At 45.9% G+C, this 24,743-nt stretch overlaps 1 protein-coding gene across 2 annotated transcripts in view; it reads left to right on the plus strand.

Annotated features, from left to right (window-relative positions):
- Positions 1-22,332: 22,332 nt before the first annotated feature.
- FBXO28 (F-box protein 28) overlaps positions 22,333-24,743 on the plus strand; it is a 29,188-nt gene continuing 26,777 nt past the window's right edge. For both annotated transcript variants that reach the window (XM_036118905.2, XM_036118906.2), the window contains exon 1: positions 22,333-22,632. In XM_036118905.2, the coding sequence (XP_035974798.1) occupies positions 22,366-22,632 (267 nt within the window). In that variant the 5' untranslated portion in view covers positions 22,333-22,365. The remainder of the gene's footprint in view (positions 22,633-24,743) is intronic.

A 24,743-nucleotide genomic window follows, 5' to 3' on the forward strand; every position in this document is an offset into this window, starting at 1 on the left:
TTCAGGATTTAGAGGCTATCTCCTGGGAACAGAGCCAGGACCAAACAGAGTCTTTACTGTGCAGCATCAGGGTGCAGGAGATTGCAGCTTTCATGTTGCTCATAGAACGTCTCTCTTGCCAGTTTTGATGAAGCAAATGGCAAGGTGCTGAGGGAGGCCTGGGTCCAACAACCGTTGAAGCATGGAATCGTGTCAACAGCCATATAACGCTGGAAGCTGACTCTTCCCCAGCTGAGCCTTCAGATAACACCCTTTATTGCAGTCTCGAGGCAGGACATACCCAGCTGGGCTGCTGAGGGTAGCATCGTGGGGCTGAGATCTCACAGCAGAGAGATGAAAAAGTATCGTATTGTCGTTTCAACAGGAGATGTCAGTGTTGGAATCTATGTGTCCTGATGGCACATTTAGCATTTGACCTGCAGGATGGCAGAACACAGGGCACACATCTACTATGGAGGAGGGCTGGTTTGTCAACATGAAGGAGCAGTTGATTTATTTAGGGAGTGACATCCTCCTTTTCTTCTCCCGCCCCTCTTTATGACAATGGTGGCTGTCAGAGTGATTTCTCATTTGGTCTTCATTTTCCGCCCAAGACCTCACGGCTTCTCCACTAATGCTCAAAAAACGAAAGAGCAGGAGAAATTTGAAAATGTTGCGAAGGAAAAATTTCAAGAGAGAAAGCTAGGCATTGTGTCCATCTTTCTCAGCCACCAGCAGGAAGCTGAATCACCTAGTTTGGGCCCCTACAGATGTTTCTGGGGCTGTCGATTACTAGATGACACAGGATTTCCTTTGTGAGCACCTGCAGAAAAATATTTTCCCTGTTCTCTGCCAGGAACAGTTGCTTTAATCTCCCAAAATCACTCTGTGCACATCCCGTAGTCGAATCTGCTTCCCTCTGTCCTGGGGTCTTTCATACTCAGAGCTCGGAACCCGTGGCTCCTGGTCTCTACCCAGGAACAAGCCCGCCTAGCTTCCTGCTGTTTCTACTGCCCATATTCTTTTCATTCTGATTGCTTCACTTGATTTTACTTTAATTTTCATTACAGTGGGGTTTTTTTAATTTATTTTTTTGTTTTATTATGTATTGTTAGTCACCATACAGTACATCATTAGTTTTTGTAGTGATCCACGATCCATTGTCTGCATATAACAGTCAGTTCTCCATACAATACGTGCCCTCCTTAATACCCATCACTGGGCTAACCCATCCCCCGCCTGATGCGGGAGCCTCCGACTGGTCTCCCTGCCTCCATCCTCGGCCACTCTACTGTTCCCCCCAGTGACCCATGACATACATGTGACTCCTCTGCTCAAAACTCCCCTGCCGTTCCCTTTCTCATTCAGTATATCCTCCAACGTGCCTGCATGGCCTGCAGGGCCCTCTGAGATCTGCCCCCAGCTCGTCCCCCACATTCCCATATTCTCAAGTACACACCTACCTCAGGACATTTGACTTGTTCCTTTGCCTTCAGTGACATTCCCGAGGTTTCATCAGAGAGGCCATCCCTGTATAAACAACATTCCCACTAAACCATCATAATGCAAATAAAGGAAAATGGACTTTTAAATATGAAAAAGTGAAGGAAATGTATTACAGATTCACGAGCATTTTAAACATAAAACTAGTTAATCAAGTTCTACTGATGAGGAAATATTTTATATTCCAATATTAATCACTTTGGCCTTAAAATATGCAAACTCTTTAATTCACTAATTCACTAATACCATTCCTGAAAAACTAAAAATTTTTAAAGGTAAAACCTATATACACAAAATATTTATTACATCATCTGTGCTATAAACAAAAAATTCGAAACAATCAAAATACCCAGTACTTGGTAAATACTTAAATTATAGACGTTTAACATTATAATTACAACCTTATGAAACACCAAGGAAAAAATGTTTCTGATATATTTTGTAAACAAAAAAGAGGCAGAATCCAACTTTTGGTATTTTTACATTTACAAGTATGTAAAATGTGAGTGTAGTATATGAGGAATCACTATATTCGAACAGCAGAAATAAAGATAGTTTATGTTTTCAACTCTAATGTTATTTCAATAAGTTTTTCTTTTTTTTTAAAGATTTTATTTATTTGAGAGAGAGAGGAGGAGAGACAGTGAGAGAGTACAAGTGGGGAGGAGAGGGAGAAGCAGGCTTCCCGCTGAGAAGGGAGCCCAATGCAGGACCCTGGGATCATGACCTGAGCCAAAGGCAGACGCTTAACCGACTGAGCCACCCGGGTGTCCTCAATAAGTTTTTCTAAGAAGATGTGGATACAGAGCAAAATGATGTATACACCCTTGGATCCTGTGGACACTATTTAGCAGTACACACCTGAAGACAGAGTCTTCCAAACTTTCTGGACCTGAAAAATCCGTTGAGTTCTTGGGGTTCTTTTTGTTTTTTTTTTTTAATTTTTTAAAATTTAAATTCAATTAATTAACATACAATGTATTATTAGTTTCAGAGGTAGAGTTCGGTGATTCATCAGTTGCATACAACACCCAGTGCTCATTCCATCACGTGCCCTCCTTCATGCCCATCACCCAGTTACCCCTTCTACCCACACCCTCCCCTCCAGCAACCCTCAGTTTGTTTCCTGAGATTAAGAGTCTCTTAAGGTTTGTCTCCCTCTCTGATTTCATCTTGTTTTATTTTTTCCTCTCTTCCCATATGATCCTCTGCCTTGTTTCTCAAATTCCAAATATCAGTGAGATCATATAATTGTCTTTCTCTGATTGACTTATTTTGCTTAGCATAATGCCCTCTAATTCCATCCACGTTGTTGCAAATGGTAAGATTTCACTTTTTGATGGCTGCATAATATTCCATTGTATGTATGTACCACATCTTCTTTATCCATTCATCTATCGATGGACATCTGGGCTCTTTCCATAGTTTGGCTATTATGGACATTGCTATTATAAATGTTGGGGTGCAGGTGCCCCTTCGGATCACTACATTTGTATCTTTGGGGTAAATACCCAGTAATGCAATTGCTGGGTCGTAGGGTAGCTCTATTTTCAACTTTTTGAGGAACGTTGAGTTCTTGTTAATGCAGGTGCCCTGTGCCCACCCCAGGTCCACTGAGTCCACATCTCCAGAGGAGTTGCCCAGGGAACTATATTTTTAAAACTGATGATTAGGCAACCACTAATTTAGGGCAGAGAATAGCATCATTGTGACATAAAAGATTCCAGTGTAGTTTTCAGGCCACTAATTGATTTGTCTGTAAGTATATGTTGCTCATTCTTCCTCATCCCCTCTCATTAAGGAGCCTCAGAGAACCATCTCAACAAGCCTCTCAAGCTACTTGCTCTGTGAGCTCATGAGGCAGCAACATTCTCAGGCCATACATGGTAACAGAAAAGAAACAGGAAGCCTGACTTGAGTCACTTGGTGAATTACAAGTAGAGAGTAGACCAAGGTGTTGTTTGTGAGATCCAGAGACAGGAAAGGAAGCTATGGGTGTTTTGTGTTTGTTTTTTATTTTTATTTTTATTTTTATTTTTTTAAAGATTTTATTTATTTGAGAGAGAGAGAATGAGAGAGAGTGAGTACATGAGAGGGGGGAGGGTCAGAGAGAGAAGCAGACTCCCTGCTGAGCAGGGAGCCCGATGCGGGACTCGATCCAGGGACTCCAGGATCATGACCTGAGCCGAAGGCAGTCGCTTAACCAACTGAGCCACCCAGGCGCCCTTGTGTTTGTTTTTTAAAGATTTATTTATTTGTTGGGGTGCAGAGGGAGAGACTCTTTCAAGCAGACCCCCTGGTGAGTGAGGAGCCCGATGCGGGGCTCGATCCCCTAACCCATGAGATCATGACCCGAGCTGAAACCAAGAGTCGGACACCCAACCGACTGAGCCACCCAGGCGCCCCATTTTGTTGGGGTTTTTTTGGTCTTGTTTTTTAAGATATAATTGTTTTTTAAGTTTCTATTTAAATTCCAGTTAGTGATTACAGTGTAATATTAGGTTTAGGTATGATTATTAGGTTTATAGTGATTCAACACTTCCATAGGACACGTGGCGCTCATCACAACAGATGCATTCCTTCATCCACATCCCCCCACCCACCACCCCTCTAGTAACCATCAGTATATTCTCTAGAGTTAAGAATCTGTTTTTTGGTTTGCCTCTCTGTTTCTTTTTTCCCCTTTGCTCATTTGTTTTGTTTCTTAAATTCTACATTTGAGTGAAATCATATGGTATTTGTCTTTCTCTGACTTATTTTGCTTAGCATTATACTCTCTAGCTCCATCCATGTTATTGCAAGTGGCAAGATTTCAGTTTTTTTCATGGCCGAATAATATTCCAGTGTATATATACCACATCTTCTTTATCCATTCATCTGCTGATGGACACTTGGGCTGCTTCCATATCTTGGCTATTGTAGATAATGCTGCCATAAACATTGGGTGAGGAAGCCATGATTTTCAGGGGCATTAACATGATTGGGATGACGGTTTAGGGGGAGGATGATAATGGAAGACGGAACTGGATAGGAGCACAAAACAGAGCTTCCTATGGTTGGAAAGAAAGGTGCCCCTGCTTCTTCATTTGCTCCCCACCTTCGGCCCAGGGTAAGGGAGAGAGGCCCAGGTAGTCCCCTATCCAGGGACGCAGCCCACATTTTACTAGGCTAACTGCCATGAAGAAGTTCCCCAGGGGGAGGTAGTGTTCCTGGATTCATTCCCAATGTGTCAAATGAACTGTGAGGATACATAGCAGGGGAGTCAAGAGAAAGAACAAAAGACAGAACAGGTAGGGTGGCTCGAGGCTCGGTCCTCAAATGGGTTGTGCTCTCTTTTTCGGCAGCAGCACAACTCTGATGGTGAGGGCAGCAGAGTTCTTCAATGCCCTCCACAGCGCTGGACTTTGAGCCTCCTCCTGCTCATTGTATCCACCCCGCCCGTGAGAGTAGGTCCTTGCCTGCCTTGGCTTCCCACTGAGCTCTGCGAGTCCCCACTCGTGTCTGAGTCCAGCCCAGAACATTAGTCGCTCAGCTAGAGGTTCCAACACACGCCTACCTCACACGAGCCCTTCCCAGCTCACCTCCTGCTCTGAGATGGTTTCTCGGAACCGCAGTTCTGCCACGTATTGCCCCAGCCCACGAGACAGAATGTCCTCTGCTGAGAATGTCATGGCACAGTTTGGCATGCTGGGCATTTGGGCTGCTGGCTGTCCCATCCTCGGGGGCAGTTTCTCCAGCTCTGGTTCCACTAGTGTCCTTCATCCCAGCCCTTGAGTCAGCAGGACAGATGACCGATACACAAAGGGTATCTGAATGATGCTGGAGGACATTAGCTACTCGCATGCATCTGACATTTTGCAACAGGGCTGAGGATCAAGACACCTTCAAAGAGGTGATCATTTCTGATTTCCTCCAGACACCACAATGCCTCGAAAGGCTCAGAACCTGAGCAGGAAGACAAGCATCTTGCTCTTTAAAAGCCCTTCTCACTGGCCCCCTGCTCTCTGCGATGCATTTGAACCCAGCAGGTGGGGGCTGAACCACAACAGCTAATTCAGAACTATGCGGGCACCCGGAGCCTGCGGCTCTGCCATCTCCTTTTGGCCCCCACTCCATGCCTCTGGTTCTGCGGTCCACCCTCCACTGCTAGCATCTCCTTTGCTGACATACGTGCAGCTTTGCTCCTCGACTCCCCGCACTTCCTAATCTGGCTGTGCTGCATTTCTGCTACACCCGCGTCCACTGCTGAAGCCCTAAAACGTGCCCCCTCCTGCATCTACAGGACAATGACGGGGGGGGGGGTTGGACAGTAGAGATGTTTGAAAGGCCATATGTATGGAAACATACAAAGTCTTCAGGCCTTTCTTCTCCTGAAAGCTGCAGAGTCATTCTGGCTTGTTGTTTATGGCTTAGGACTCCAAACCAGGGTTCCACATTCCGATGAAGACTGGAGAACTATGAAGCGGTTATTAAGGAGCCACGTCATCTGCATAATTTGTGCCAAAGACCCTGAGGGCAGGAGTCTCTGGTTCATCTTGAGTCAGAACCACATTTGACCCCAAAACTATGTAGATCAGGATTTGATTTGGGGGACGATTCCCCTCAGACCGCAGACCTGCTATGGCTCACGCTGCTAATGCCCACCCCCACAGACAGAGCGGGGTGATGCTGAGCCCTCCGTGGTTAAAGAGCTGTCACCCATTCCAATGACTAGTAACTATTAACAGCCCTTGCTCCGCATCATTATCACGTAATCGAATTCCTTAGATACTTATTAGCATCTCCTGTGCCAATGTACCACGCCAGGTACTTGAGGCACACTGAGAGTAATGAGACAAGTTTTGTCTTGAAAAGAATCACAGATGCAAATTTAGGAAGAAAAAAAAGGAGAAGTATTTGTCCAAAACAAAAAGCTGGATGGCCTATTCCCCACAAAGCGGTATGAAAATCACGAAAGTAGAATCCAGTGCCTTAAAGTTAGAGGAAAATAAGGAAAAAGAGTTTTTAAATAGTTAACTGACCAGAAAATCTGAGTTCCAGAGCACCCTGAACCTGAGTCACAATCACACAATCTGAAAACACAGCTCCTCACAGATTGGTGTGGGGGAGGGATAAATATAGACAATCAAACCCTGTAACATGCCTAAGAAATGGGTGTGGACAAAAATAATAAGATACCTAGGAATAAACCTAACCAAAGAGGTGAAAGGCCTGTACCCAGAAAACTGACAAAAGAAATTGAAGAGGACACCAAGAAATGGAAAGACACTCCATGCTCATGGATTGGGAGAACAAATATTGTTAAAATGTCTCTACTACCCAAACCAATCTACAGATTTAATGCAATCCCTATCAAAATACCAATGGCATTTTTCACAGAGCTAAAACAAATAATCCTAAATTTGTATGGAATCACCAAAGACCCTGAAGAGTCAAGACAACCTTGAAAAAGAAAAGCAAAGCTGAAGGCATCACAATTCCAGACTTCAAATTACATTACAGAGCTGTAGTCATCAAGACAGCATGGTATTGGCACAAAAACAGGCACATAGATCATTAGAACAGAATAGAAAACCCAGAGATGAACCCACAACTAATGGCCATTTAATCTTCGGCAAAGCAGGAAAGAATATCCAATGGGGAAAAGACAGTCTCTTCAACAAATGGTGTTGGGAAAATTGGACAGCAACATGCCAAAGAATAAAACTGGACCACTTTCTTACACGATACACAAAAATAGATTCAAAATGGATGAAAGACCTCAATATGAGACCTGAAACTATAAAAATCCTAGAGGAGAACACAAACAGTAACCTCTTTGACATCGGCCATAGCAATTCTTTCTAGATATGTCTCCTGAGGCAAGGGAAACAAAAGCAAAAATAAACTACTGGGACTTCCAACAAAATAAAAAGCTTCTGCACAGCGAAGGAAACCACCAACAAATCTGAAAGGCAGCCTACAGAATGGGAGATATTTGGAAATGACATATCTAATAAAGGATGAGTGTTCAAAATACACAAAGAACTTATACAACTCAACACCCAAAAAACAAATCATCCAACTAAAAATGGGCAGAAGACATGAACAGACATTTTTCCAAAGAAGACATACAGATGGTCAACAGACACATGAAAAGATTCTCAACATCACTCATCATCAGGGAAATGCAAATCAAAACACGATGAGATGTCACCTCACACCTGTCAGAATGGCTAAAATCAACAACACAAGAAACAAAAGGTGTTGGAGAAGATGTGGAGAAAGGGGAACCCTCGTGCACTGTTGGTGGGAATGCAAACTGGTGCAGCCACTCCGGCAAACAGTATGGAGGTCCTTCAAAATATTACAAATAGAATTACCCTATGATCCAGCAATTGCATTAGTGGATATTTTACCTAAAGAATACAAAAACACTGGGCGCCTGGGTGGCTCAGTCGGTTAAGCATCTGCCTTCGGCTCAGGTCGTGATCTCAGGGTCCTGGGATTGAGCCCCGCATCAGGCTCTCTGCTCTTCGGGAAGCCTGCTTCTCCTTCTCCCACTCCCCCTGCTTGTGTTCCCTCTCTCGCTGCCTCTCTCTGTCAAATAAATAAATAAAAATCTTAAAAAAAAAAAAAAAGAATACAGAAACACTAATTCAAAGGGATACATGCACCCCGATGTTTGTAGCATCATTATCTGCAAATAGCCAAGATATGGAAGCGGCCTAAGTGTCCACTGAGTGACGAATGGATAGAGAAGATGTGGTATATTGGGGCACCAGTTAAGCGTCCAACTCTAGATTTCAGCTCAGGTCATGATCTCAGGGTTGTGAGATCTTGAGCCTGTGTCAGGCTCTGTGTTGTACATGGAGCCTGCTTGGGACTCTCTCTCCCTCTCCCTTTGCCCCCCCCAAAAAATAAATTAAATAATTAATTTAAAAATAAGTGGTATATATGTAATGGAATATTACTCAGCCATAAAAAAGAATGAAATCTTGCCGTTTGCAGCAACATGGATGGAGCTAGAGAGTATAATGCTAAGTGAAATAAGTCAGTCAGAGAAAAACAAACACCATATGATCTCACTCATATGTGGAATTTAAGACACAAAACAAACAAACAAAGGGGGGGTAGGAGAGAGAGAGGGTAGGGGGAGAGAGAAACAAACCAAGAAATAGACCCTTAACTATAGAGAACAAACTGCTGCTCACCAGAGGGGAGGGGATAGGAGATGGGGGAAACAGGTGATGGGGATGAAGGAGTGCACCTGTCCTGATGAGCACTGGGTGAGGTAGGGAAGTGTTGAATCAACATTCTGTACACCTAGAACTAATATTACACTGTATGTTAACTAACCAGAATTAAAATAAAAACTTAAAAAACAAATAAGAAAATAAATAGGTGTGGAGCTTATTGATAATAAAGATTCTCTCAGCTTCTGATTTGGTAGATCATGGGCAGGGCCTAGGAACCTTCATTTTTATCCAATTGCTTCAGATTTTTCCGATCCAGGATTCTGCCCAGTTTGAAGACATGAGTGCTGACCCATTGTAACAGGTGCCAGGGCAGGCCATGCCTAGCTGTCCCAAGACTTACCTGGAATGTTGAGATTCAAATATCCAGCTGCCCTACTGTCCACTCATCCTCCCTCATCCCCCTTCACTAGAAGCTTCTCTGAACATGAGAGAGGCAGCAAGTGAAGGCTGAGGTTCGAGCTTTCTAGTAAGTCCACTGTGTGAGGAAGTGAACCACGGGAGCGTCTAGGTGAGGGATTTTGCGGGCAGAGAGAATGACCATGAGAGGGTGAATGTTGGCCGGGTGGGGGGGACAAGAGGCCAGAGTGACGGAAGCCCGGGAGTAACAGTGATGTCAGAGCTGTCATGGGACTGAGTTTGCCGGGTCTTGCAGCCCGTTGCGAGGACTTTGGCTTTCCTGAGTGAGGTGGAAACCATCAAGCAGAGGGATGTAGTCTGCCTTGGGACATGGCTGTGCCTGCTGGTTAGAACATTCTGAAGGGGTGTCAGGGAGGGCACAGGGACCCCAGCTAAGAAGCTGTCACGACAACCCAGGCAAGAGGTGGTGGGATTTTGGGTGCTCAGTGGAGGTGTGGAGGGGTGGAATATTCAGAATGATCCCGAAGGCAGAGCCCACAGGGCTTGCTGACGGATTCCAGGCGGGCCATGAGAGAGGAGTCAAGAATGGCCTCCGCAAAGGGTACTGGGTCTCTTTTTGGAGTGACGAAATGTTCTGAATTGACTGGTGTCAGTTGCACAACTCTGCAAATACTTTAAAAGCCATGGAGTTCTACACTTCAAGTGGGTGAATTGTATGATAGTCAAATTATATCTTGATAAAATTGTTGTTTTTTTAATGAATGACTTCAAATTTTGGGGCCTGAGCAATGGGCAGGGTGAAGTCTTATGCAGATGAGGAAGTCTGTGGAAAGAGCAGGTCTGATGGAGCTCAGCTGGGGATATGGCAATGTGGGGACTTACTAAATTTGGGATGCCTGTTACACATCCAGATGGAGATATTCCTTAGGCTGTTGGATATTTGAATCTCAGATTCACAACGTGGACTGGGCTGGAGATACTCTCGTTTTAAAGGCACTGGGTGAGATCAGCGAGTGTAGACAATAAAGAGAGGAAGTCCAAGAATTGAGCTCTGATGACTCCAACCTTAAGGGATCAGGGGGACAAAGAGAGACTAGTGGGTAGATGGGAAACCCAGGTGGCAGGTGATGTGAAGGCAGGTGCACAAAGTGTCCCGAAGAGGGTCAAGCAATCAATGCATCAAATGTTCCTGACAAGTCAAGTAAGATGAGAACTGAAAATTGGCCTTAGACCTTCATAAGAGCAATTTTGGAGGTGTATGATCATAGTAAAGGCCCAGTTGGAACAGGATCGAGAGAGAACATGAGAAGAGAAGTTAGGGGCAGAATCACAGCCAATTCTTTCCAGAAGTTTTGCAGGGAGGGGAAGGAGGGATGTAGCAGTGGCTGGAAGGGCAGGTGAGGTGGAGAGAATCTTCTTCGAAGATGGCAAACCAGCGGCGTGAGCGTACCCGAACAGAAATATCAGGTAAAGAGAGAAATTGTAGAGGTGAGAAAGGATTGCTGGAGTGAGTCCTGGAGCAGCAGACAGAAGGCGGGATGTGGCGTGTAAGTGGAAGGTCAGTGGCGCTGGGAGCTAGCCAAGCGTGTCCAAGGAACAAAGGAGAAGGCGGAGCACGTGGGCAGGTGCAGGTCAGCAGACAAGGTAGGACAGGACTGGCGGAGGTTCTCGTGACTGTGTCTGTTTTTGTCATTGATGTAAGAAGCCAGATCACCACTGAATGGAGTCGGGTGGGGGTGGGGGGGAGTATGGAAGATCTGAGAACAGAAGGGAGGGTATGAAATAATCACTTAGGAAAATGGTGGGCAGAGTGAACTTGGGAAACGTACAGTGACTGCAGAGCAGCAGGGAGGCCCACCTGAGGGTGGTGATCGGGAAGTTAAAGCGAGAATGGTCAGTACAGTTGCATATCTGTCAGCAGCCATGCTCAGCCTGCTAGTGCAGGCAGGGTTAAGTAGAGAGTATGCTAACCACGTTTGAGCCCGAAGCATGACAAAGCAAGAAGGGCAAGAGAGTAGAGGTCCCCTGCCTGGAGAAGTGGTAACGAGTCCCCGAGGCTTGAAGCATCGGGCAGGAAGGTGCCACGAGCCCGACGAGGGGCAGTAAACAAGCCAGTAGGAGCAGCAGGGGTAGCTCCAGGGTTCAGAGGATGATCAACATCGAGGTAAGAGAGTGAACTGCAAAGACAGACGCTTGGAACACGTTTGATGAAGTTACAGAAAGTGGTAGGCACAGAAAGTGACCATGGGTGTGAGCAGCTAAGACTGAAAAGAGAGGATCCTTGAGAGCAGAGGGACGTGATGGCATGTGCTCTGTTTCTAGATTTATGATGCTTTGGTGTCTGGGGCTTCTCCGATCTGGGGGAGGGGTTGCCCCTCCCAGGGTCAGCATATTCCTAGAGAGAGCAAATAACCTGCCTTTGGACTCAGACCAACCCATCCAGACTCCACCCACCTCCTTTTATCAGCCTCTGGCAGTTCAGAAGACTGTCCCCTTGCCCTAAATCACCCCAGGGCCCGGTACTAGACCCTCCTGTAACGCAGAGCCCACCAAAATTATTCCAACTAGGCAACCCTACACTCGGTCAACTTGCCCATCCTGCTTCACCAGTCCCTCCCTGTGAAAGCTGCGTGAAGGCTCTGGGCCAGACTTCCCCGTTCCCCCTGCTCCCCCACATGGCCTGGCCTGGCAAGGCCCTTCCCTCGGGGACTACAGGTGGCAAAGACTTCCTTCAAGGGGCTGTCTCTGTGTCTGTTGTCTTCCCTGATTAACACAAAATCCAAAGCACATTTAGAAACAGAGGATAAATGGAGAATCAGGGAATCATAGTGACTATTCGATAAATTAGAGCTACGGCTAGCATTCTCTGGACGGCCCAAATCAGACTCATTTTCTCTCCTCCCACCCCAACCTGGCCCCTTCCTGTCACCCTCGCCTCCCTCAATGGTATATCAGTCATCCTGATGTGAGACACCAAGGCAAAAGAAAAAATTAAATTTCCTTACTGCCTACAGCCCACTGACAAGTCCTTGAGACAGGCAGAGTGACCTTCCTCTGGGCGCCCGGCTGCCTCGATTAATACTTGGCAAAGGGCAAGAGGCAACCTTAGCCCAACCCCCCAAGATCCTGTAAGTCTACTTTAACACACAAAAATTCCTTTGGAAACTCCCTTTATCTCTACTCCCCAAGATACACGTTGGCAGTCACCCCCCAAGCATACGACCCACCGATATACATCCGAAGGTCTCACGACTCAGGTTTTACTAGACAGTAAAAAATGACCTTTTCCTAACAGCTAGCCCCCCTCCCCCTCAAGGTTCTGGAAACCTTGCTTCCAAATTCCTTAGAGACTTACGCTCTCCCTAACCCCCTCCCAACTTGAAAGTATAGAATCAGTCACTCCTCACAACCGCAGAGCAGCTCTTTCTGCCCACGGGTCCTGTCCCCGAGCTTTAATAAAACCACCTTTCTGCACCAAAGACGTCTCAAGATGGGGTGACTGGGTGATGGACACTGGGGAGGGTATGTGTTCTGGTAAGCGCTGTGAATTGTGCAAGACTGTTGAATCTCAGATCTGTACCTCTGAAACAAATAATGCAATATATGTTAAGAAAGAAAAAAAGAAGAAGAAGAAGGTAGCAGGAGGGGAAGAATGAAGGGGGGGAAATCGGAGGGGGAGAAGAACCATGAGAGACGATGGACTCTGAAAAACAAACTGAGGGTTCTAGAGGGGAGGGGGGTGGGAGGATGGGTTAGCCTGGTGATGGGTATTGAGGAGGGCACGTTCTGCATGGAGCACTGGGTGTTATGCACAAACGATGAATCATGGAACACTATATCTAAAACTAATGATGTAATGTATGGGGATTAACATAACAATAAAAAAAAAAAAAAAAGACGTCTCAAGAATTCTTTCTTGGCTGACGGCTCCGGACCCGAACATTTTCCTACATCAATCCTGCTACTGAATTTATAGGACAGTGTCGTCTTTAACTTCTCCAGGACCGCATTTCTAGTACTGTTAGTTTGTTTCAGGCCTGTCAATTTTAACGATTTTTAACTCTGTGTGTATTTCTCTTTTCCACTCTAAAAGTCACTCCTCTAATTCAAATCCAAAGTCTTATTTTTCCTTGACCATCCTCCTAACTGGCATCCCTCTGAACCAGCTCTCTGCCTTCCAATCTAGTCTCGTTATCACCAGAATTACTCCCCCAAAACACACAACTGACCCAGTCACTCCTCTACCTCCAAATGGCTCCCAACTGCCCACAGCAACGGTTGTCAAGTGTTTGCAGACTGTTGGTTTTAGAGAAGCTGCCTCAGGGAACAAGAGGGCGATTGAGTGGGCAAGACTTGGACCGTCCACCTGGCTTTACCAGAAAAGGTCTGTATTAGGGTTCTTGAAAGATTTTCACTGTAAAAACAGATTTCGCTACTGTATCAGTCTGAGTCCAATAAAGAGAGAGAAACCATAGAGTAATTTGAGCAGGAAGAGTTTAATATTGTTCCCTGGAGGGGAGTGTATGAGCAAAATGACCTCCAGAGGCCAAAGGAGCCGTAAGACGGACACCAAAGGCTGAGAAGTCCTGCTTGACCAGAAATGGCTTTATTAAGGGGACTTAGGGAAGAAGCAAGTCCTGGGTGGCCACCAGATAAGATCTCCAAACCCCAGCTCCTGCAGGACCTGCTTTCACAGCCCTAGAGGCTAGGAGTACAGCTGGGGCCACCCAGGGGTGTGGCTTGAGAATCAGGGTGTGTCACAGTCAGATCTCCCTGCAGATCAGGGACTTGTGCCTTGAGGGCACAAGGACGGGTGTGATTAAACCAAGGGAAGAATGGGGCGGGGGCTGCGCTCCGGAAGGTTTCTGGTCAGAGTGGCCATCATGGGGGATTTGTTCAAGATGGCGGCAGTCGGTTCACACAAACGCCAAGATTTCGTAACCATAGCAGTGGATGGGAATGAGACACTGGCTAGTAAGCAGGAAAGAGGACTCTAATGCAGGCTTGGCAAATAGAAGGAGCAGCCACAGCTTGGGAGCTGAGATACAGCCTCCAAGGGAGAGGCTCCCTTGGGGTTGAGACCCAGCCTTATTGAAGGGCACAGCAGTGGCTGGGAGGATGGCCGAGCATGGCTTTGGGGCAGTGCTGATAGGATGGGCTGGAAATCTGCCCTCGGGAACTCACCAAAGCCTGATCCCCAGGAGTGGCACTTCACCACTAGCCACCCAAGGGAGCAGGCGGTGCCAGGGGAGGCCGTTGGCCACTGGGTGCTGCTGACGACTGTGCACCACAGGAGCTGGTGCCCCAAGGAGTCCGCAAGCAACCCCCTACCTGTTGCATAGTTCACGCTCTTTGCTCTTACTGTTCCTTTTCTTTGAAATGCCCTCACACCCTCCTTCGCTTGTTCATGAAGAAAGCCTCAGCAAGGACCCCAACACCACCATCCTTCTAGGCCAGGCTGACCTGTAACCTCTTCTGTGAAGTGTTCCCTGACGCTTCAACTTGGAAGTAACAACTCCTATTTAGATGTTTGCATCAGTTTTGTTTGCAGACTTTGCGAATGGGCGGGAGGGCACAGGTCGCTGAATCTCTTGGTCTGAAGAATGTTCAGTCCAGGAAATTCAACTTATCTTTCTGAATGTACAACTTTAGGAAGACTGTGTATGAGGAAATGAGGAGGTACCCAGTAGGGTCAGTTCTGCGGGTCCATGTGACGATCAATACTGCAGCCAGACCCCATCCTCTTGAGGGTGGGAAACACTATTTATCTTGGTGTCTTCCCAGCATCTTACCTGTTTAGCAACCAATAAACATTTGCTGAACTGAAGGTCAGTGGGCTATCTTTCTGTAGAGTCAAAGCTTTAAACGAAAAAGAAAGCATCTAATGATAGCATTTCAGGCATTGGCCACAACAGGGAACTTCTCATCTGGTCACAGGATGGGTCTTAAAAAAGGTACTTAAAGAAGAACAAAGTTGGAGGCCCCGCACTTCTTGATTGATTTCAAAATTTGTTACAAAACTATACTAAACAAAACATTGTGGACTGTGGTACTAGTGTAAGAACAGACATACAGGAGCCTGGGTGGCTCAGTCAGTGAAGCGTCTGCCTTCAGCTCAGGTCATGATCTCAGGGTCCTGGGATCGAGCCCCAAGTCAGGCTCTGTGCTCAGTGGGGAGTCAGCTTCTCCCTCTCCCTCTACCCCTCCCCCTGCTCATGCGTGCTCCCTCTCTCAAATAAAATTTTTTTAAATCTTAAAAAAAAAAAATAGACATACAGACCAAAGGAATAGAGTAGGGCGCCCAGAAATTAACTCTCATATATATGGTCAAATGGTCTCTGCCAAGGTTGCCAAGACCAATCAATGGAGAAAGGGCAGGCGCTTCAACAAATGGTGCTGGGAAAACTGGACAAACACATGTGGAAGACTGAAGCTGGACCCCTCCTCACTTCATATACAAAAAATTAACTCAAAATGGATCAAAAACCTAAATGAAAGATCTAAAACTATACCTCTCCTAGGGGCGCCTGGGTGGCTCAGTCGTTAAGCGTCTGCCTTCGGCTCAAGTCATGATCCCAGGGTGCTGGGATTGAGCCCCGCATCGGGCTCCCTGCTCCGCGGGAAGCCTGCTTCTCCCTCTCCCACTCCCCCTGCTTGTGTTCCCTCTCTCGCTGTGTCTCTCTCTGTCAAATAAATAAAATCTTAAAAAAATATAAATAAATAAAATAAAACTATAACTCTCCTTAAAAAAATCATAGAGAAAACTTCATGACGCTATATTTGGCAACAATTTCTTGCATATGACACCAGAGCACAGGCAACAAAAGACAAAAGAGACAAATGGACGACATCAAACTTGAAAACTTCTGTGCATCTAAGGACACAATCAGCAGAACGGAAAGGCAACCTACAAAATGGGAGAAATTATTTGCAAATCATTTATCTGATAAGGGGTTAATATCCAGAATATAAAAAGAAGTCAGACAACTCAGCAACAACAAAACTAATACCCCAATTAAAAACTGGGCAGAGGGGCACCTGGGTGGCTCAGTTGTTAAGCGTCTGCCTTCAGCTCGGGTCATGATCCCAGGGTCCTGGGATCGAGCCCCACATTGGGGTCTCTGCTCCGCGGGAAGTCTGCTTCTCCCTCTCCCACTCCCCCTGCTTGTGTTCCCTCTCTCGCTGTGTCTCTGTCAAATAAATAAAATCTTTAAAAAAAAAAAAAAAACTGGGCAGAGGGGGCACCTGGGTGGCTCAGTCGGCTAAGCGTCTGCCTTCAGCTCAGGTCATGATCTCAGGGTCCTGGGATCGAGTCCTGCCTCAGGCTCCCTGCTCTGCGGGGAGTCTCCTTCTCCCTCTGCCTCTGCCTCTCCCCCTGCTTGTGCTCTCTCCCTCTCTCTCTCTCTCTCAAATAAATAAAATCTTTTTAAAAATAAATAAATAGGGGCGCCTGGGTGGCTCAGTTGTTAAGCGTCTGCCTTCGGCTCAGGTCATGATCCCAGGGTCCTGGGATCGAGCCCCACATCGGGCTCCCTGCTCCGCGGGAAGCCTGCTTCTCCCTCTCCCACTCCCCCTGCTTGTGTTCCCTCTCTCGCTGTGTCTCTCTCTCTGTCAAATAAATAAATAAAATCTTTAAATAAATAAATAAATAAATACATACATACATACATACATACATACATAAAAACTGGCAAGGGCGCCTGGGTGGCTCAGTCGGTTGAACGTCCGACTCTTGGTTTCAGCTCAGGTCGTGATCTGGCAATTGTAGGATCAAGCCCTGCGTGCTCAGCAGGGAGTCTGCTTGGATTCTCTCTCCCTCTCAAATAAATAAATAATAAAAGCTTCAAAAAAAATTTTTTTAAGAGATGACACAGATGGCCAACATGTGAAAAGATGCTCAACATCACTAATAATTTGGGAAATGCAAATTAAAACTGTTGTGGAGAACAAAGGTAAAAGAAATATAGAAAAAAATGAAATTTCCTTGCAACTTACAACCCACTGACAAGTCCTTGAGACAGGCAGAGTGACCTTCCTCTGGGCGCTCAGCTGCCTCGATGTTAATACTTGGCTAAGGGCAAAAGGCAATCTTAGCCTGACCCCCAGGATCCTGTAAGTCTACTTTAACATATAAAAATTCCTTTGGAGGGCGCCTGGGTGGCTCAGTTGGTTAAGCGACTGCCTTCGGCTCAGGTCATGATCCTGGAGTCCCGGGATTGAGTCCCACATCAGGTTCCCTGCTCAGTGGGGGGTCTGCTTCTCCCTCTGACCCTCTTCCCTCTCGTGCTGTCTCTCATGAAAAAAAAAAAAAAATTCCTTTGGAGACTTCCTTTATCTCTGCCCCACAAGATACACATTGGCAATCATCTCCCAAGCATATGACCCACCGATACACATCTGAAGGGTTTCATGACTCAGGTTTTACTAGACAGTAAAAAATGGCCTTTTCCTAACAACAGCCCCACAAGGTCCTGGAAGCCTTGCTTCCAAATTCCATAGAGACTTACACTCTCCCTAACCCCCTCCCAACTTGAAAGTATAGAATCAGTCACTCCTCACAACCGCAGAGCAGCTCTTTCTGTCCATGGGTCCTGTCCTCAAGCTTTAATAAAACCACCTTTCTGCACTGAAGACGTCTCAAGAATTCCTTCTTGACTGTTCGCTCTGAACCCCAACATTTTCACATTAACAACCACAGGCAACTATCCAAAAACCAGAAAATTACAAGTGTTGGCAAGGATGGACAGAAATTGGAACCCCCACACACTGTTGATGGGAATATAAAACTAAAATAGTGTAGCTGCTAAGGGAAACAGTATGGCAGTGCCTCAAAAAATTAAAAATAGAACTACCATATGATCCAGGAATCCCACTGCTGTGTATGGCTCCAAAGGAATATTGTATTATACAGCCCTTAAAAGGAAGGAGACTCTGACACACACTACAACACGGATGAACTTTGAGGACATTATGCTCAGCGAAATAAACCAGTCACACAAAAAACAAATATTAGTTGATTTAGATGAGGTATCTAGAGTAGTTGAATTTGTAGCAACAGAAAGTGGAAATGTGGCTGCCAACGGTGGGGGGCAGCAGGGAAGGGGGAGTTGTTTAATGGGTGTAGAATTTCAGTTTTGCAAGATGAAAGACTTCTGGAATTGGTCGCACAACAGTGTGAACATACTTAACACTACTGAGCTGAACACTTAGAAATGGCTAAGATGGTAAATAGTTGTTTTTTTTTTTAAGATGATAAATTTTGTTGTTTTTTTTACTAGAATTAAAAACATAGCTAATTACAATCTGTAGAAACTCTCAAATCTCTCTTTTTTTAAAAGATTGATTTATTTGAGAGAGAGAGCACAAGCAGGGAGGAGGGGCAGAGGGAGAGGGAGAAGCAGGGTCCCTGCGGAGCAGGGAGCCCAACATGGGACTTGATCCCAGGACCCGGAGATCATGACCTGAGCTGAAGGCAGACGCTTCACCAACTGAGCCACCCAGGTGCCCACAAACCTCTTTTTAGTCTATGAGCTCTATGTTGTAAACCTGCTAACAAATAGGAAAACCAATGTCTGGTTTGGGTTTCCTCTTTTTCATATATAAAGTCCTTTTTCCGGTGGAGGTGCCATAGCACAGGTCACCCTTCCCCACACCCGACTGCACCCAAGCCAACACATCCTGAGCAGGAAGGCTGATGGATAAGGGGGACCAAAATAATGTACATAATGGACAGTGTCTGCATTGTAGTAAATTGACTTAGAGGAATTCAAAACTCCACCCATTTGCTCTATCAGTTCATCTTCATATGTGTGAGATAAAAGAAGGAAGGTAACGCTATTCTCCCATGTAAACATGAAACAAGAAACACACAGATCTTGAGATGCATACTTCCATCCTATACCAGAGATCACCATCTTGCAAAGGTCCTATAGTACTCGACTGGCGTAAAGCCTCATTTAGAACCCAGAACTCCAGGAAGTTCAAATATTTGTTTTAGTTACAAGTATTTGTTTTGATTGGAAAGCATCTTCAAAGCAAGCTTTGATTTCAATAATTGAAATGAAGAAACCATGTGTTTTGAAATTTTCTCTATTAAAAAAAATGTATAGGGAATATAAGGGCACCAGATCCAATATCCATAAACAGAGTATAGTTTGAATGAGCTTACTGGCAGGAAGTGGCTTAAATTGTTTCCAAAGTTGTATTCTGTTGTGAAGATCCGTGGTCAGTGGACCCTAGGTTAACTAGTTGACCACCACAGATGGAGAGATAAAGGAGTAGGAAGGCTTTTCACAAACCCATTTCAAGCAAAACAAAACTGGATGTAACTAGTGGATTTACAGAACAAATTAAGTTAGGGATGATTCACTTTTTAAAGGATTTTCTAAGTTTCCTTTATGAGAGTTGCCATAATGTAATTAAAGCATAGTTCCACTTATAGAAGTCCAATTTCAACCAGCCTATTAAGAAAGTATCAAACTTGGGGGTGCCTGGGTGGCTCAGCTGGTTAAGCGTAGAACTCAGTTTTGGCTCAGATCGTGATCTCAAGGTGGTGGGATCAAGCCCTGTTAGGGGCTCCATGCTCAGTGGGGAGTCTGCTTGAAGATTCTCTCCCTCTGCCCCACCCCACCCCCAGCTTGCATGCAGGCACACTCTCTCAAATAAATAAATCTTAAAAAAAAAAAAAGCAGCAAACTTGAATAAAATGAGGTTTCATTTCAGACCAAACTGTAATAGGTTTTATAGAGAACAATACCCTAAGTAAAAAAAGTGAACTTACAATGTATTAGAGGCGATGAAACAACATTTCATAAATTTGCAAGTATATCAGAAACATTTAGGCATAAAGCATTTATGGAATGCTAAACATGGGGGGGCAGAAAAACGAAAGAAAAACTTCAAAGTGTCTCACAATTGCAACAAGATAGGTGAAGTGACCAGTTGTTTAAGAGGCTGTGAATGGGGAAGTGTGCCAATTTTTTTTTTTAATTTTTTATTTAAATTCAATTAGTTAACATATAGTGTATTATTTGTTTCAGGATTCGAATTTAGTGATTCAGCAGTTGTATATAACACCCAGTGCTCACTATATCCCGTGCCCTCCTTACTGCCCGTCACCCGAAAGTGTGCCCATTGTGACCAGCGAACCCCACCCCCAGTTAATCTCGTGTTACTTGCACCCTTGCCCATAGCCCTTACTCACGCTTAGCTTCTCCTGCAGTTTCTGCATCTACTTTGTAACCCTTAGATTCCAAACCAGAGCTGCAAAAGAAGGGACACACTGGAGACTGAGATTAAGACCCAGGACTAAGAAGACAAAGCTTCAAAATTTAGTCATCTGTGCACCCTTACCTTTGTTATAGAATATTATGAGAATACAAAAATATAGAAATATTAAGCATTAACCTTAAAAATAAGTCAGTTACTTTCCCTGCGAAAGGGGATTTGGGAACAGCAGAGAATTGCAGTTTGCGACACGCAAGCTATGACAAGACCACAGGCAAGTCCAACATATGAAGGAGAGGAATGTGGTTTTATGGTCAAGAAGGAGGATGTTGGGAGGGTTGCTTTGAAGCAAAGTCCACTGGAGAAAAACAGGAGTTCGGGGTGACGGTGGTTTGTCACCGGCCGCGCTCCTGGGGTGCTCACTTCCTGTAGGAGATGCAGTGCCCATCTTTCCCTGTGGGGGCCTGTAATTCGGGATTCTTCCCTGGGGAGGGTTCTTCTGTTGGATCTGTAGTTGACCTTGAGTGATGCGGCTCCCCCTTCCAACCTCCCCTTCTGCATCCTTTACTGATTTTCACAAACACAACCTTTAAAAAGTTTTTATTTTGAAATAACTGCAAAAAGTACAAGGAACTCTTGTATACTCTTCATCCAGATTCACCACTTATTAACATTTATTATATTTGTTTTATTAATCTCATTCTCTATCTATTGAACCATTTGAGATCAAATTGAGATATGCCCCTTTACCTCTAAATACTTCAACGTGTATTTCCTAAGAACAAGGACATTCTCTTAAGAGCACAATAAAATTATCCAAATCAAAAAATGTAATGATTACATTATCTAATATATAATCCATATTCAAATTTTGCCAATTGTCACAATAATGTTCTTTTTAGCTGTTTTTCCTAATCCAGGATCCAATTCAAAATCACCCATGAATGTAGTTATCTTACCTCGTTAGTCTCTCTTAATCTGGCACAAAATGACAATAACGTTTTTGAAGAGCATGGAACAATTAACCAGATTTGCCTACCTCAAATAAAGGTTATGCTTTTATTTTTTTTTTTTCAGCAATACTATCTTGCGTCACGTTCTTTTGAGGATATCATATCAGGACGTACACGATGTCCATTCCTCTCAAAACGCCTGATGTTAGTGTTAATGATATGATTATGGTAGTTGTCCACCAAATTTCTCTATTGCAAACTTATTTATCTTTGTAATTAACATGTAACTTGTGGGGAGTTATTTTGAGACGACCTACTTTCTCCTTTTAGCATTTTTTGATGACTCTTGCCTAAATCAATGTTTTTGAGATACAATTCACACAGTGGAACAACCACTTTAACATACTGGTTTTCGTGTACTCGCAAGGTTGTACACCCACGCTCTTCAACCCTGAAGCATCCTGGCGGGATGCGTGTCCCTCCTCTCTGCACGTCCCCCCGCCGCCCCGCCCCGCAGCAGGGCCCCCGCCCCGCAGCCGGACGCCTCTCCCTCCCTCCGTGCCCCCGACCCGCGAAGCCCGCCCCTGGGCCCTCCGCCTTCCGCGGACTTGGCGGCAGCACACATCCCCAGACGAATGTTGTCCTTGGGTCTGGCTTCTCTCATTGAGCACGAAGTTTTCAAGGTTCCTGCACACGGTAGCTTTAATCAGTACTTCACTCTCGTCATTCGCCTACAGGGACCATTACCTGGTTCTCCACAAACGACGACGCTCTAACACACGTCGCGTCTATACTCGCCAGGCAACACTACTCTCCCCGCCCCGCGTCAGGAGGAGCGCCAAGAAAACCGCGCCGGCGGACAGCACTCTAATGGACAGGGTTCCCTCGCCCTCCGGTCCCTGCCGGCCTCGGGTCAGAGGGCCTCCAAAGGTCGCCTCCCCGGGATGGACACCGCCGGGCCTCACCAGCACGTCAAGCGCCGGGGGCCGCCGGCCACCGCGCAGGCTCCGCCCCTCCGAGGCCCCGCCCCCCGCGTCCCAAGGCGGAAGTGACGCATCGGAAGCGCCTTTGGTCCCCTTGCAGTGGGGGGAAGGAATCAAACCCCCAAGATGGCGGCGGCGTCGGAGGAGCGGATGGCTGAGGAAGGAGGCGGCGGCCACAGCGACGGCGGCCCCTCTTCGGCCATCGGCTCTGCCCAGCGACTGCCCCCCCCGCCCCCGCCCCCGGCCCCGCAGCCGGGCTCCCAGGCGCCCCCAGCCCCGGCGCTGGCTCCCGACCAGCTGCCTCAAAACAACACGCTGGTGGCGCTGCCCATCGTAGCCATCGAGAACATCCTCAGCTTTATGTCCTACGACGAAATTAGCCAGCTCCGCCTGGTGAGGCCCCCGCGGGACCCCCGCCGCCCCCTCCGCCGGCCGAGGTCTGGGGAGGGGCGGAGAGGGGAGCGCGTCCCCCGGGGAGGGAGCCGCAGCCGGCTCCAGGACGCGGAGTCCCGGTGCCGGGCGGCGGGGTCGTCCCCCCTTCCTGCCGCGGGGCTAGGGTCTCGCTGCCCCGGCCCGGAAGCGGGGCGGCGGCGGGAATTGGGCGTCCCAGCGCCGCCCGGCCTGAGCGCCGGCCCCAAGGCTCCGGCCGCCGCCTTTTGTGCACCAGCGTCCAGCCCCTGGCCGGGCCCAGCCAGGTTTGGTCGGACCGCAGGAATCACGCACTGTGTCCCCCCGCCTTCTCCCCTAACCCCCGACCCAGGTTTCCCGGTTGGAGAAGATGAAGTAGGGTCGGGGAGGCCTCCCCAAACCCGGTGGGGGCTCCGAGGGGAGTGAACGCCATTTGGTGGCCCCAGCTCCCCAGGTGACCAGTAAAGTAGAGCCCACCGAGAGCGCGTCCGGCTCGGCCTCGCCCCGACACTTCCCACCCTCGGGGAGCACCTCGCCCCTGGACAGGGTTGGTTCTCTTGCAGTTCATTTTCTAACTAGTGACTTAACGCCCACCCGCCAGCTTCAAATCACAGTAGTTCAGTGATTTACAGAAAGGAGGCATTTACCTCGCTCCACAGCGTGGACTGAAGGTTTGATGAATGTCTTAGTTCAGTAAGATCTTTTGCTTCCTGTGGGGGGATTTATCTTTAAGTGGGAAGGAAATTGAAGGAGGTGGACATTTTGAAGTGATTGCAAGCCGACTGTGTGTAGGGGCTAAATCTGTGTTTGGAATTGTTTATAAGAGGACAAAGACATATTTCTGAATGTAGTGTGGACAGCATTTTCTCGTTCATGTGCCACATTTTAGGTTTACACCTCCGGTTTAAATTTGATTCTAATTACGTTTGGAAAGGAGATCATACTTTTTAAAGAAAGTTTATTAATTTGATTCAAACTGATGACCAGGTTTTTTTTCCTAGTCAGCCCAGCAGGTCTACCACGCCAGCCTGCAGAATGGAAGATTCCTCAGTTGAAAAGTCATATTTCAAAATTGATTGTCCCTGAATTCCCCAAACATGTCATCCTAGAATTCCGTATAGAATCTTAAATATTCCTTCCGATTTTTATAAAGGATGGTGTTTGATCAAGATTCATGCTCTACATAGTTGGGCATAACATTTGATTGAATTGAGCCTCTCAGCCAGACAGTGGCTTTGTAAAGCTTGGAATAGTCACAGTTTTGGTTTGTAAGTGTTGGGGAAAACTGGTTTTTTGTTCGTCAGTTGTGTACTTTTTTTAAAAATTAAAAACATTTTTTGAGGGGGAAAACTAGCTTCTTAGGACATGCCACAGTTTATTAATAAATGACATCTCTTTCAAGTGAAATATTCAGTTGCATTCTTAATTTTAAAGCAGTCCTCTATTCTAGCTTTTTAAGGGTACAGATTTGTAGTTTGAAACAAAGATTTTTCATAAGGAGCTCCTTACCATCCCCTGCACCACCACCCTCTTCCCCCCTGCCCCCCAAAAGATTCTGCTGTCAATTTTATGTCTCAAAGATGGGTCTTTTCCCTCTGGTTTAGTAATGGGGAACTGTTTTGTTATTCTTTTGTTTACTTAAGGTTAATAGATAATTCTTAGATTAAGTGGTTAATCTTTTGTGGGCATTTGGAAGTGTCTTTGGTTTCAGATTGATTGGCTCTGTGTTGTAAGGTACAATTCAATTCAGGCAGCATTATAAAAGAAGATGTTCTTTCTTGCCACTAGATGTCAGCATTAATTTAATTGTGGTCTTTTAATGAAATTGGCAGGGTAGAAACAGTGCCTGGTATGTGCTTTACTTATACCTAATGGGCTATTTGCCAAAAAATCAAGGAACTTTAGTATGTATGCTGCTATCTGGAGTACACATTACATAGCTCCTTTCATTTTAAGTATTTTTTTTTCTTTAGTGGAATTAAGGCTGGATATGCTTTGACGAGAATGATACTAATTAAGAATAGAATTAGTTTCCATAAAGCTAAATGTCAACTGCTCAGTGGTTGATGAACTAGTTTATGTATTGTTTGGATGTT

The sequence above is a fragment of the Halichoerus grypus genome, chromosome 7 (assembly GCF_964656455.1).
Source record: "Halichoerus grypus chromosome 7, mHalGry1.hap1.1, whole genome shotgun sequence".
NCBI classification, from domain to species: domain Eukaryota; kingdom Metazoa; phylum Chordata; class Mammalia; order Carnivora; family Phocidae; genus Halichoerus; species Halichoerus grypus.